At 41.7% G+C, this 13,582-nt stretch overlaps 1 protein-coding gene across 1 annotated transcript in view; it reads right to left on the bottom strand.

The window, feature by feature from the left end:
* The window catches only part of ARHGAP42 (Rho GTPase activating protein 42), a 520,987-nt gene that overhangs the window by 156,918 nt on the left and 350,487 nt on the right, over positions 1–13,582 (bottom strand). The window contains exon 5 of the mRNA XM_040340188.1: positions 5,649–5,750. Within this exon, the coding sequence (XP_040196122.1) occupies positions 5,649–5,750 (102 nt within the window). The remainder of the gene's footprint in view (positions 1–5,648; positions 5,751–13,582) is intronic.

The raw sequence follows: 13,582 nt of genomic DNA, 5'->3' as shown, positions 1-13,582 counted from the left end.
ACACGACCGAGTTTCTCGGCAAAAACCAGCAAGAAACTTGCTGGGAGATATTTTTTTGCTGAGGAAACCGGTCGTGTGTACATTTTCGTTGAGGAAACTGTCGAGAACCTCGACGAGCCAAAAAGAGAGCAAGTTCTCTATTTCCTCGACGGGAATGGAGAAACTTGCCTTGTCGAGTTCCTCGACAGCCTAACAAGGAACTCGACGAGTTCGCCCGTCGAGTTCCTCGGTCGTGTGTACGAGGCTTCACTTTTGATATTGCAGGTTGTAACCTTCCAAGCCTGGATCAGATTCCAGAGGCACGGCCTATGGTAGCAAAAGAAATAGACTTTTAGCAATAGGCCCGTACACACGATCGGATTTTCCGCCGGGAATTGTGTGATGGCAGGATGTTGTCGGATACCCCCTATTTTGTAAACGCTATAACTTTTGCGCAAACCAATCAATAAACGCTTATTGCGATTTTTTTTTTACGAAAAATATGTAGAAGAATACGTATCGGCCTAAACTGAGGAAAAAAATATTTTTTTTATATATTTTTGGGGGTAATTTATTATAGTAAAAAATATTCATTTTTTTCAAAATTGTCGCTCTATTTTTATTATAGCGCAAACACTAAAAACCGTAGAGGTGATCAAATACCACCAAAAGAAAGCTCTATTTGTGGGAAAAAAAGGACGCCAATTTTGTTTGGGAGCCATGTGGCACGACCGCGCAATTGTCAGTTAAAGCGACACAGTGCCGAATCGCAAAAAGTGCTCTGGTCTTTGACCAGCAATATGGTCTGGGGGTTAAGTGGTTAAGCAGCAATAAATGCTTCAACAGAAAAACATGGAGCATATTTCCCTGATGTGGCACCACATTAATAGGCATATGAGAAAACCAAAGATAAAGAAACAGGGATTTTGAAGGTGCAATTCTTAACCCCAAAGAAGTGAACACAACGTGCCCATTCCATGCTCAGAGGCGACCTCCCATGTAGATTCAGTGTCACCAGATCTTGGTCATACGTATGTGTGTACTTGACCATTAATACACTGTATTTATGCTTTATACTATAAATATTCATGTATGTCTGTATATTTTGTAAATAATTGTGATCTATTCCCTAATATAATAGGGTCTCCTGAGGAAGCCAGTAAATGGCAAAACATATAAAGACCGGCGCCCAATTGTCTTCTGCAGTCTAGCTTAATTAATACCAAATGTACATTGAATATAATTTTCTATATAAAATAGATAAAGGTCAAATTAGATGATTAGAACAGTCCGCGAGTGATGTGAAAATAAATCCTGATGTCAATCTCCACCATCCAGCACCGTACTGATCCTAAATATCAGTGCCTCCACCAAAACCTGAAAGGCTAGCTTACCCGTTCCTATGAATCAAGGCCCATTTTTTCTGCCCCTGTTTAACAGGGCCATGAAATTAAAATTTTTGATATAATATTTAACAGCAGGGCACATTCCTGCGCCCAACAAGAGTAACTGTGAGGGGTTACAGTGCACCACCAACACTAAAGGCCTAATTTTTCTGCAGAGTATATACGGTAGGCCGTATAGTACTGTATATATATATACTGCTGTTCAGAGTATATAGTGCCTGGGGGACCCCCATACAATTTTCTTTTTAATTTTGGTGCCAGGGTTCCCCTTAATATTCATACCAGACCTGGATTTTTGGGGGCATCCAATTTTTTTTGTATTTTTGGTGCGGGGTTCCCCATAATATTCAGACCTGAAGGCCTGGTAATGGACTTGGGGGGGAACCCATGACGTTTTTTTAATGATTTTTACCTATATTGCCGGGATCTGACAATACTTTACAGCCGTGAGCAGTTTTAAACAAAATTATTTTTCTTTAGACATTTCATTTTGCTGTGGTTCTGTTATAAACATGGGAAAGATGCGCTATTTTACAGGCAGACTAAGGAGACCCCCCATGCACGGTATTTAGGTTCACACAAATTTTCTGCCTGTTCGCATGTTCTGCTGCGAACCGAACCGGGGGTGTTTGGCTCATCCCTATTCAACTTTTTTATCTTTTTGAAAAGTTAAAGCGGTGGTTCCCCTAAAAATAAACTTTTAACATTGCTTTTCCCACATTAATTACGATTAGAATCGGCTGGTTTTATTTAAAAAAAAACGTTCGTACATACCGTTTGCTATATTCGTTCTCACCGCCACTTCCGGGTACGATGCTGGCGGTGGGCGTTCCTAATTGATGGACAGGCATCCGACCGACGCATACATCGCGTCACGAGATGCCGAAAGAAGCCGAACGCATGCGCCGTATAGAGCCGCACCGACGTTCGGCTTCTTTCGGCATCTCGTGACGCGATGTATGCGTCGGTCGGATGCCTGTCCATCAATTAGGAACGCCCACCGCCAGCATCGTACCCGGAAGTGGCGGTGAGAACGAATATAGCAAATGGTACGTACGGACGTTTTTTTTTAATAAAACCAGCCGATTCTAATTGTAATTAATGTGGGAAAAGCAATGTTAAAAGTTTATTTTTAGGGGAACCACTGCTTTAAGCTGCCTGTGGATGGTGCCAAGTCAGCATTTGAAACAGAACAACTGATGGGCTGAAATATATATAAATGTAGTTTTGGGGTTTAGATACTCTTTAGACCCCAATGACGCCTTACAGTTTTATTAATTAAAACATATATAGTACAAAGCATAATTAACATTATATATATATATATATATATATATATATATATATATATATAGTACAAAGCAGTAATTCTGGCACTGGAACTGGTGGAAAACAACACGGTATACTACCACATTCCTATTTAACGAAGAGCACTCAGTCCACCTATCACTGTCTATGTTGTAACCTGATTAGTGTATACACCAATGTGATGAGGACGTGTGGCTGACAAATTATGTAGAAATCACTGTATATTTGGCATACTTGTCTTTGAACGAGCAGCAATTGCACTTGGCTGGGCAAGCGGCCATTATTGTAAATTAAGAACAGAAGCTAAACTACTAAGATGCTTGTTCATGTCTGTTATATAATTAAAGGCGTACCTAGTAATTACACACTGTATACTCGCATCATCCGACACATTCATTTAAGCTTTGTTATGACAGTGATAAGAGTTTTTCAGATAATAAATATAAAGACAAATCATTGACATAAACCATATTATACTTATTTTTCTGCCCTTTTCACTGTCTGGAAAATGTATTTTGTGAATGTAGACTATACAGATGGGGGTTTTATTTACAGTTGCGGTTCAGAGAGGCACACACAAAAAGGGGCTTAAATTAGTACTGGAAATATATTTCTGTTTCATGGACCCTAATGTCTAACCTGACATGTTACGCAAAAACCTTCCTACCTGCACCTACATAAGATGTGCTTGGATCATGTCGTTTTTCATTGTGTCATTTGTTGACCTGTACATACAGCCTATAGTACAGCAAATCTTCATAATCCCGTGTCAGCAGTTTCTGTTTGTGTTCAAACATGAGGCATGCCGCATGGTACTGCACAGGTTAATGCATGGCCTCTGTCTGTAGTCTGAGAACTGACACTTTTTGTGAAGAAACTACATTATTATTATTACTACTACAGGTACTTTTATAGTGCTGTCAATTTATGCAGCGCTTTACATATATTGTACATTCACATCAGTCCCTAACATTCAAGGAGTATACTATCTAAGGTCCCTAACTCACATTCATACATACACATAGGGCCAATTTAGACAGGAGCCAATAAACCTACCAGTATGTATCCCACAATAACTCTCAGTCTAGTGCTCTTTGGGTGAGAGGTAAATAGAAATTAGATCTGACACAGGCACAAACAGGTACAACAATTACCGGAAAGATCACTATGCAGTCTTTCATCACGTTAGCACTCATTGTGATGCAACACAGAGGAAATATGGAGGCATGGATTGGACACTACGTGACCTGCAGCAAGAAGTTGCCTCTCCCTTTTGTGAATAGGGACAAGCTAGATGAATGAATACATGTACATATGAGAATGGATCAGCCATGACACTTATCAACTGCAGTCACGAAATGAGAGCCTACCATTGCAAGGTAAGCCAGACACAGGGAATTTAACCCCTTAGCGCTGACCGTACGCACATATGCGACCTCTTGATTAAGAAAGGAGATTGTTTCCGCGCCAAAATGTTACAAACAAAAAAATGTAAGATTAAATTTAGTTATACATGATTATATGCTGCTCCTCTGTAAAGTATTAAATATACGGTGAATGTGCAAAAACTTGGAAAGTAGAGGGCGCTCAATTACAGGGTAAAGCTATCATATACCAACCTATAATTGTGATGGTGTCAAAATTAATAAATAATTAATAAACCACTCTAAACATATCTATACACCATGAAAAATCATGCCAATGATGCACTATACAACTTAGTGCTAGTGATACAAAAAGTGTCTAGTATTATATACGTCCCAATATTATATATGACAGATCTTCTTCAATATCTTGTGAAAAAATCTTGCTTAAGGTGATGTTTGTGCTCCTTCACCATGCATTTATAACATCTTCACCCGAAGTGTTCAAATATTATATTGCGCTTACCACAAATATTTGACCTCTTTAATGAAAAAGATAGTCAAATATATCGTAGACAGGGTTGTGCCTGCTCCAGATTGACTGGATCTATTTATAATGCCTCACTCCCGGAGATCAGGTAAGGAAAAAACAGAAAAATGCCCATAGCATAATTTTGTTTTTATTAAAAAACATATATAAAAAAGACAAGCCAAATGGCCTCTTACATTAAAATGTGCCTCCCGGCACTGGGGCTGCAGATATGACAAGTGTTTGTCTGGGGATCCCGCTCGCTGTCACTCCCGTATTGCGTGCGTACTGCCCAGCTCTGTCGGCTCCACAAGCCCTGGAGATAGCGTGAATAGACAAGTGACCAGGTCCGCCGCCGACGTACGTTTCGTAGGTATTACGTCATCAGTGGACGCCCCCTGAAGACGTAATACCTACGAAACACGGACACGGACCTGTCACTGGCATGCTCAGTGGAGATCAGCAGAGAGATCCCCTGCTAAGCAGGCAGATCTGCTGGAGGACTCCGCCAGTGTGAAAGGGGCCTAAGGCTTTAAGACCACTTTAAAAGAAACCCAGGGTGTCCAGTGCCTAGATATACTGTATCTGCCCATTAGACTATCTGCAGTTTGAGCCCAGAGTAGCTCTTTCTGCAGAACAGGCAAGTATTATATTACTATTTTCACAATTTTATAGGTAAGTATTATAGGACGATTTTCACAATTTTACAGATCTATTTTAATAATAATGTGTAACAAAAGTTTTGTTTCTGTCTCCATAAATACTGCAAAGCCATATTAGATTATGCATGCCGCATTCTAATTTATGTTCTGCTCTAGCTCCCCTCTCAGCTGCCATCGTCTCTTTCGCTCACTGACCACCATGTAATTAATACATCAGTTCACTGCAGGAGTCATTTGTGCAAGAAATATTACCATACTCATCTTGTACTCCCATCAGCCCGGATAAGACTTTCCCAGCTCCCCATACACAATTACATAGTAGGCATAGACACATGATTAAACCAAGGAAGACGGCATTTGAAGTCTGTGCCAAGACCAGAAAAATTAAAGAACAATGTACCTCTTGTAAATGCGCCTCTTTCTTCTTTGATGACAAATTCAAGTGTTTCTCTAAGATGGAATAATATTTCTCACTCTCTTTGTCAAACTTCTTCTTTCCTTCCTAGAACATAAAATACATTAAAATTCAGCATGAAATACCAATTACAGACTAACAAGCTTAGCGTGCCTTCCTAAAGGACCACTAAAACCAAAATACAAGACAATGGAATATGCAGCAACATTTTGTAATGGGAAATAAAAAGTGTACACCAACCACCCTCAGCCTGAAACTCAGGTCTGCAGTGGATGCATGACAGAAAATGCTATGCCTTGTGGTTCCACAGGTTCAGGAGAGCCACAGGTTGATAGAGGGCTGGTGCACAAGGTAACACACAATTATACAATAACTTCCAAAGCTTGTGCCATTGTTATGCAATTGCACAAAGTCTATTTATCTAAACAAGTGGTCTCCAAACTGTGGCCAAGGGCCCTTCGCTTGCTTTTATCTGACCCTTAGATCACCATTTCATCCACTAATACCAACAATGGAACAATAGTTAATAACCCCCCCCCCCCTCTCTGGCCTCAATGAAGGGGCACAATTCCTCCCAATGACACCAATAATGGGGCAAAATTCCTCCCAATGACACCAACGATAGGGCACAATTCCTCCCAATGACACCTATGATAGGGCACAATACCTCCCAATGATACCAATGATAGGGCACAATTCCTCCCAATAATACCTACGATAGGGCACAAAACCTCCCGATGACACCAATGATAGGGCACAATACCTCCCGATGACACCAACGATAGGGCACAATACCTCCTGATGACACCAATCATAGGACACAATCTCTCCCAATGACACCAATGATGAGGCACAATACCTCCCGATGACACCGACGATAGGGCACAAAACCTCCCGATGACACCAATGATAGGGCACAAAACCTCCCGATGACACCAATGATAGGGCACAAATACCTCCCGATGACACCTAGGATAGGGCACAAATCCTCCCACTGACACCAAAGATGGGGCATTGTTTTTTCCCCACTGAAATCAGGACTTTTTCTACTCCCAATGGCCATGGTCCAGCCCCCCAAAAGTCTGAAGGACAGAAAATGGGCCCTTTGTTTATATTTTTGGGGGGATAGAGCTGGATTTTCTGTCCCTGCTATCATCAGTACCTAAGACAAGAAGTGGGGTAAGGGCTCATGTAGACTGCCGTTGTTTCATGTGCCATTGCAATGAACTTCGGAAGATTTCAATTGACTTCAACCAAGTAGTGCAGGTGACAGTTCAGCACAGCATGTTCTACTGAGATGTGTTTCATCTGCAAGTAAAATCATTCAAACTAATCAAATTCAAACTAAGGCAAATGCAGTCAACCCAATGCATTTTTTATTTTGCACGGTCTGGTGTTCTCTAACTTTCCCGACCTGCCGGGCTGCGTGCTTGGATAAGGTTCTGGTATGAATTTATGGGAGGGGGGGACGCGACACCACAGCATTTTTTTTTTTTTTGGCGTGTGGTTCTTCTCCAAATTCATGCCAGAACCGAAGGGCCTGGTATGGATTTGGGGGGGACCCCACACCCTTCTTTATAAACTCGGAGCGAGGTCAGTAGGGCTATTCTCAACTCTCCGTGAATTGCACATGGCATGTGACTTGGGGTCTCACAACAAGTCGGATCCCAAGTGGTGGCAGTGTGAACTAAACCTTACATACAAAGCATGAAACGAAAACCTTCTAATGGTTCTGAGATTATTTTGTGTTTCTAATTCAGATCTGTCCACTTAGGACCAGCGGTAGAAAAGGCCTGACCACACGCAGATTCTGTTATTTTAATTCTTTTACACATTTGTAACTGCTAGGAGCACAGGGATCTCATAAAAACTGGGTTTTTCCAAAGAAAAGGGAATTTTCCAGGAAAAAGTTATTGTGAAACTATATTATAATATGTGACAAATTTATATATAAACAGTGTTTGCGGTGTTCCTCTTTAGCAAAACAGCCCATCATCACTCTCCTACTCAAATGAGAGTGGAATAACGCTGTGGAGCGAAGAGACGCGATCCGAACTGTATAGATCCACATATATACACAATGTTATAATGAAGCTTGCTAAACTGGTGACTGGAAAAGACATTGAGGTCATATGATGAAATGCACAGTATGAATCAATTACTTCACTTAGAAAGCTTCTCATTAGGAAACTATTTCATCATGGAGAACTTTCCTGCATTTTTCTCCATCTTCTCTTTTTAGTTTTAATGAAAGCTGGATGCCACAATGCTGACGTCCTATCCAAGGATAAAAAAGAATACAGCGGAATAGAAAGCGGTACTGCGGATATTTGAAAATCCTGAGAACTATGTAGAACGAGGAAGTCTATTACACTATTGCACGTTTTTACAGCTCTTACTGTGAAAAAGCCTTCCATATGCAGAGATTAAATCTCTTTATGTATTTATACGTTATGATTCTATCCCCCTCCCCCATAACCAATTCCGGACCGCCTACAGGCAATGTGCCATGAATAAGCACTGAGACAGTGTGAAACGCGTAGGCTATTCTTTTCCCATTTTTTGCTGCTTTGCTGTGGTGCATTTTCTATTGATTTTACAAATAAAGACAACTCAAGAGTTTTTTTGGAGTGCGGCTGTCCATCCTTTTGAAGTTTCTATCATTTACAGGCAATGTGCTGTGGATGGAAGGCCCGTACAGGCAAAGCGGCGCACTGGTATGTCACCGTCTTTTTCGGGGTTTAGGGCATATAGACGTGCAGTACAAGCTCCCCTGCCTACACCCGCCGTAACTGTAAACAGCGGGAGTCTATCAGCAGGTCCCAGCCAATGATTTATTGGCTGGACCTGCTAATTGGTTGTGTCCAATCACAGCCCAGTGCCATGTGTTGACAATCAACACAGGGCTCTGTAAAGAGGGAACAATCTCCCTGTTTGTTATGCCAGTATTTCATCAGATTAGGCAACCTGTCAGAATTGGTAACGGAAGTGACGTTCCGTCGCCGCCATCTTGCTACACCCCGCACTCCTCCATTGTAAGGATACACTGAGAAGGGGAAAGCGGACATCTTGTTACACCCACCAGAGTTTTCCATTTTACACTTATATTTAACGGTAAAGTTAGTTTATATAGTGAAATACAGTACTTACAACTCTGTCTGACTGGTTAGGTGTTGAATTTTAAAGTAGCGACAAGTGTGCTCATCTCAAAGGTTTGCTAATCTGACAGAAGTTCACTGCTTTTACAACATGTAAACATTCATACGAATTATGCTCGCAATCCAAAATGTTACTGTATTAGTATAAAGCAGCACATATTGCACACATTACACACTATTAGGCACGCAGTTAACCATACCTCCCAACTGTCCCAGATTTGGAGGGACTGTCTCTGATTTGGAGCAATGTCCCGCTGTCCCTCATTCTCCTCATTTGTCCCTCATTTTGGTCTGATCTATATAGTTGTCAATAAAATGCACTTTTTATCTATCAAAAAGTGTTTTCCAGTGCTAAACTTTTCATCTGATTTCTAAATTGCTGCATTTTTTAATTCCAAGAGCCAATATAAAGGAATAGTAGTGGTAAAAAAGAACATGTTGGTTTAACCAATCGTATGTTTTTATACAATTCTCCTTTACGGGGGCGTGGCAAGGGGTGTGTCCTATGCCTGCATACTTTTGACAATAGGTGTCCCTCATTTCCATCTCAGAAAGTTGGGAGGTATGATTAACCATTTGATCGCCCTAGATGTTAACCCCTTCAGTGACAGTTTATAGCATTAGCAATTATCACTGTATTAATGTCACTGGTTATGTCAGTGGAAGTCAGTCAGTTCCCACTCAGGCCGCGTACACACGATCGGTTAAACCAATGAGAACGGTCTGATGGACCGTTTTCATCGGTCCAAACCGATCGTGTGTGGGCGCCATCTGTTATTTATCCATCGGTTTTAAAAAAGTCAACCTGTTTTAAATTTAACCGATGGTTTCCTAACCGACGAAAAAAAACGATCGTTAGTAGGCACAACCATCAGTTAAAAATCCACGCATGCTCAGAATCAAGTCGACGCATGCTTGGAAGCATTGAACTTCGTTTTTTTTCAGCACGTCGTTGTGTTTTACGTCACCGCGTTCTGACACGATCGTTTTTTTAACCGATGGTGTGTAGGCACGACTGATCATCAGCCAGCTTCCTCGGTTAACCTATGACAACGGTCCTTCAGTCCGTTCACATCGGATGGTAATAAAAATGCCATAAATCTATTCCCTACATTGTAGACGCAATAACTTTTGTGAAAACCAATCAATATACACTTTTTGTGTTTTTTTTTTTTACCAAAAATATGTAGAAGAATATATATAAACTGAGGAAGAAATTCTTTTTTTTTTTTGGGGGGGGGGGGGGTGGTATTTATTATAGCGTAAAGTAAAAAATATTGCTTTTTTTTTTTTAATTGTCGCTCTTCTTTTGTTTATATTGCAAAAAATAAAAACTGCAGAGGTGATCAAATACCACCACAAGAAAGCCCTATTATTGGGGGGAAAAAATACACAATTTGTGTGTGGGTACAGCGTCGCAATTGGCAGTTAAGGTGAGGCAGTGCCGTATTGGAAAAAAAAATGGCCCGGTAATTAAGGGGGAAAATCTTCCGGTCTTTTAGTAGTTTAATTTACATACGATCCGCCAAACACTTGTACTCCAAAGTTGTACTAATGCTATGCTACAGGTAAGCCGTTGCCTCTGTGTTCGTGCCCTTACCGGCGGCTCCCACGGGCATTCGCGGGAGTGACGTCATCGTGGCTCAAGGCCAATCACAGTGCCGGAAATGCGATACCCGCAAGTAACTCTGGGGCGACATGTAAATATGGATGAGCTAGTAAGCTCATTATGCCTTTGTCTTGTAGGGTTTTTTTTTTGTTTTTTGTTTTTTACAAGGGTTTACGTCCTCTTTGATTTTTTATGTCTTGTATTGAACTACAGCAGCTTAAAGTAGTTGTAAACCCTCATTTACAACTTTATGCTACAGGTGAACCTATATTAAGGCTTACCTGTAGCCAACAAGGATATCTCCTAAACCTGCACGGTTTAGGAGATATCCCTGTATTTGCACAGTGCCGGAGACACAAAACACGGAAGTCCCTGCAGGGCAACATGTCGGCGGCCATTGCAGCTTCTTTACTATCTGATTTTGGTAATTATTCTCTATCTTTCTCGGCTGTTTATTGCTAGTTAGTTTAGAGAGTCTCTTCTTCCCCAGTACTGCAATTAGCCGGAGAAAAATTGCATTGGATTCAACTGCTACTGTATGTCTAATTGACTAGTTAAAGCGGTTCTTCAGTCCCCCTTCCAAAAAATCTAAAGTCAGCAGAAACAAATACTGTAGCTGCTGACTTTTAATAAAAGGACACATTTATTTAAAAAAATAAATAAAAAAATAGCCAAATAGAAGAGGCACAAAAGTGGAATTTCCCTTTAGGGGTGAAGTTCCACCTTAAGCTGCCTGTGGATGGTGCCAAGTAAGCAGGTGACCACACTGTCCAAACAGACTGGGTCTAAGGAGGTCATGTCAATGCATAACGTGGCATTTGAAACAGAACAATAGTTGTTGGTAGATTGTAAAGCTAGTCCATAAATATGTAAGAAAGAGGCATTGTTCCCCTCCTCAATGCTTGTTGGGTGTCTCAGTCACTGTGTGTGGCCCAGGATATCCGTGCACAGAAATACATATAAAGGCAATATAATAGCGAGGAACTTCAGAATGATAGAAGAACAGATTTCATTTCTCGCTTCTTCAGAACCCTGCAATGTGATTTTTCGGAGATAAAAATTGAAGCACCTGCTGTTTCAATTCCATCCACACAGTCTGTTTAATATGGGGGAAGTGAGGCAGGCTGGGCCGTTTAGCACATTCCAGGGCTGAATGTTGGATCCACTTCTACCGCACATCGTTCTGTTATTGCACTTAATGCGAAAACAAAAGGGAATTTTCCTTCGGCTCTTGAAATCTAATCTTCCCTGAATCTTTCAGTAGTCTTGAGGTCACTTGTTAGTCATCACAAAGAAAAACATCTAAAGGAGAACTCTACCAAATACAAGACTGGTACATACAGGAACATAATCCTGGTAACATTTTAGAAAAAAAAACATTGTTAAAAGTAGTTGTATACATTTTAAAGAGAATGCATTTCTGAGTAATATGTTGTAATTTATGTTGTAAATGATGTGTGAATTCCTATGAAGCCCACTGGAATTTTGGTTTCAATGAGCTAAATACATTCCAGGTACATCAAAACAAAAGCATGCAAAGTCCTACAGATTGTTTTCTTTAGAAAGTAGCTGCAGTCTAGGTGGAAAAATCTATTCTATACAGCATTCAGTAGAGAAGGACCCTCTCTCTCATTGTAGAAGCAGTGGTCCCTCTACAGAAACACCTCCTGCCTCGTCCGACCTACAGCTCTACAATCAGCAAAGATCATGCTCTCTTCTAATTGGCTGTGACTTATCGGGGTGCATGTTGACTTCCGTAGAGAGACCACTGATTCTAAACAGCCAGCAAGGGTCTTTCTCTAAAGCAGGGGTGCCTAACCTTTTAAAGAGCGAGGGCCACTTAGGCGGCTTGGTAACCGGTCACGGGCCACAATGAGCGGAGCTGGCGGATAGCACGTCCTTGTCCACTCTGAATATGCAGATTGGACACCGACACAGCCTGCTCTACTCTATGGACGCTCCAATCTGATCCACCCAGTTGGAATGGGATCCCCTTCTGGTTTTTTTTTGCGGATTGAATTGGAGGTAGACGGGCAATGGCCCGTCCATAGAGGGCGCACAGGCGCCGCCTTCCCTATCCATGCGTTCAGCCCCCTGATCTACATATCAGTGGTGCCGGATCATGGATTCCAATACGGGGTGGGTGTTTTGTTTGAAGCACCTGTTTAAAGCCAGACGATCTAATAGGCTTCATAAAAGGTTGAGCTCGGAGAGCAGAGAATTGCGCTCCGAGCCCACCCAGTTGTGGGACCATAGCGAATGAATTTTTTCTATTATAAAACTAAAGTTCCTCGCCACCAATCAGGAGGCAGGTCTGTGAGACCTGTTTTCCAATTGGCCGAAGCGTGAGGTGATCCTATTGGATGCATAGCGCTTTGGCAGAAGCTGGAGGAGGAAGCTGGAGAAGAGTAAGTGCCCGGGGGGGGGGTGTTTTTTATTTGCCGCCACATGTGTAGGCAAGTGCAGGCTATTTTCTCCACTACAGGTGGCGCTCAACTGCAGCGGCAGTGCAGAGGGAAAGGAAGTCAAGAGGAACATGGTTTCTCCATGTTTTCCTGGATCACTGTGTAGTGTAGGGACAGATTACTGGTCTTTCAGGGGCAGTAATAGTGGCAGGGAAAGTTTCCAGATGAGTTCCAGATGAGTAGAGTAGGCATAGGGATTTCCTGGAAATCTCCCCGTTTGGGCATGGACCAGCCAGGCCGCATTCTGCCCCTCGAGACAGACACCATCAGTTTGGCTGTGATCTGCTCTGCTACAATCTGTGGTTCATCTGTGAGTATTTTCATTCGGGCTGCCTTCCCGACTTCCTGTTATACTCTGTTCTTTCTATTACATCTGGACTGTGTGTGTGTTACTGCTGCCTCACCAGTGTTAATTTTGATGTGGCCCACGACCTCCTGCTCTGGGATGGAATACAATAGAATTGAATACTGTTATTAAAGGTAAGTTTATTACTAAAATCACAGTGTATATATGGGCAGCCGAATACCGCAGCTAAAATGATAGTAAAGCGCCGCTTTTTAGCGGCGCTTTACCGATAATGCGGCCAGCTGGCAGTGTGAAATAGCTCTTAAGATAATTCAGCTTCACTCCATGCCCATATAAATATAGCCTAGAGAATGTACAGACCCCCCTTCAGCACAGACCCC

This window comes from Rana temporaria, chromosome 2, assembly GCF_905171775.1.
Source record: "Rana temporaria chromosome 2, aRanTem1.1, whole genome shotgun sequence".
Lineage (NCBI taxonomy): Eukaryota > Metazoa > Chordata > Amphibia > Anura > Ranidae > Rana > Rana temporaria.
Note: the sequence above shows the minus strand (reverse complement) of the source record. Positions and strands in the feature narration are given on the sequence as shown.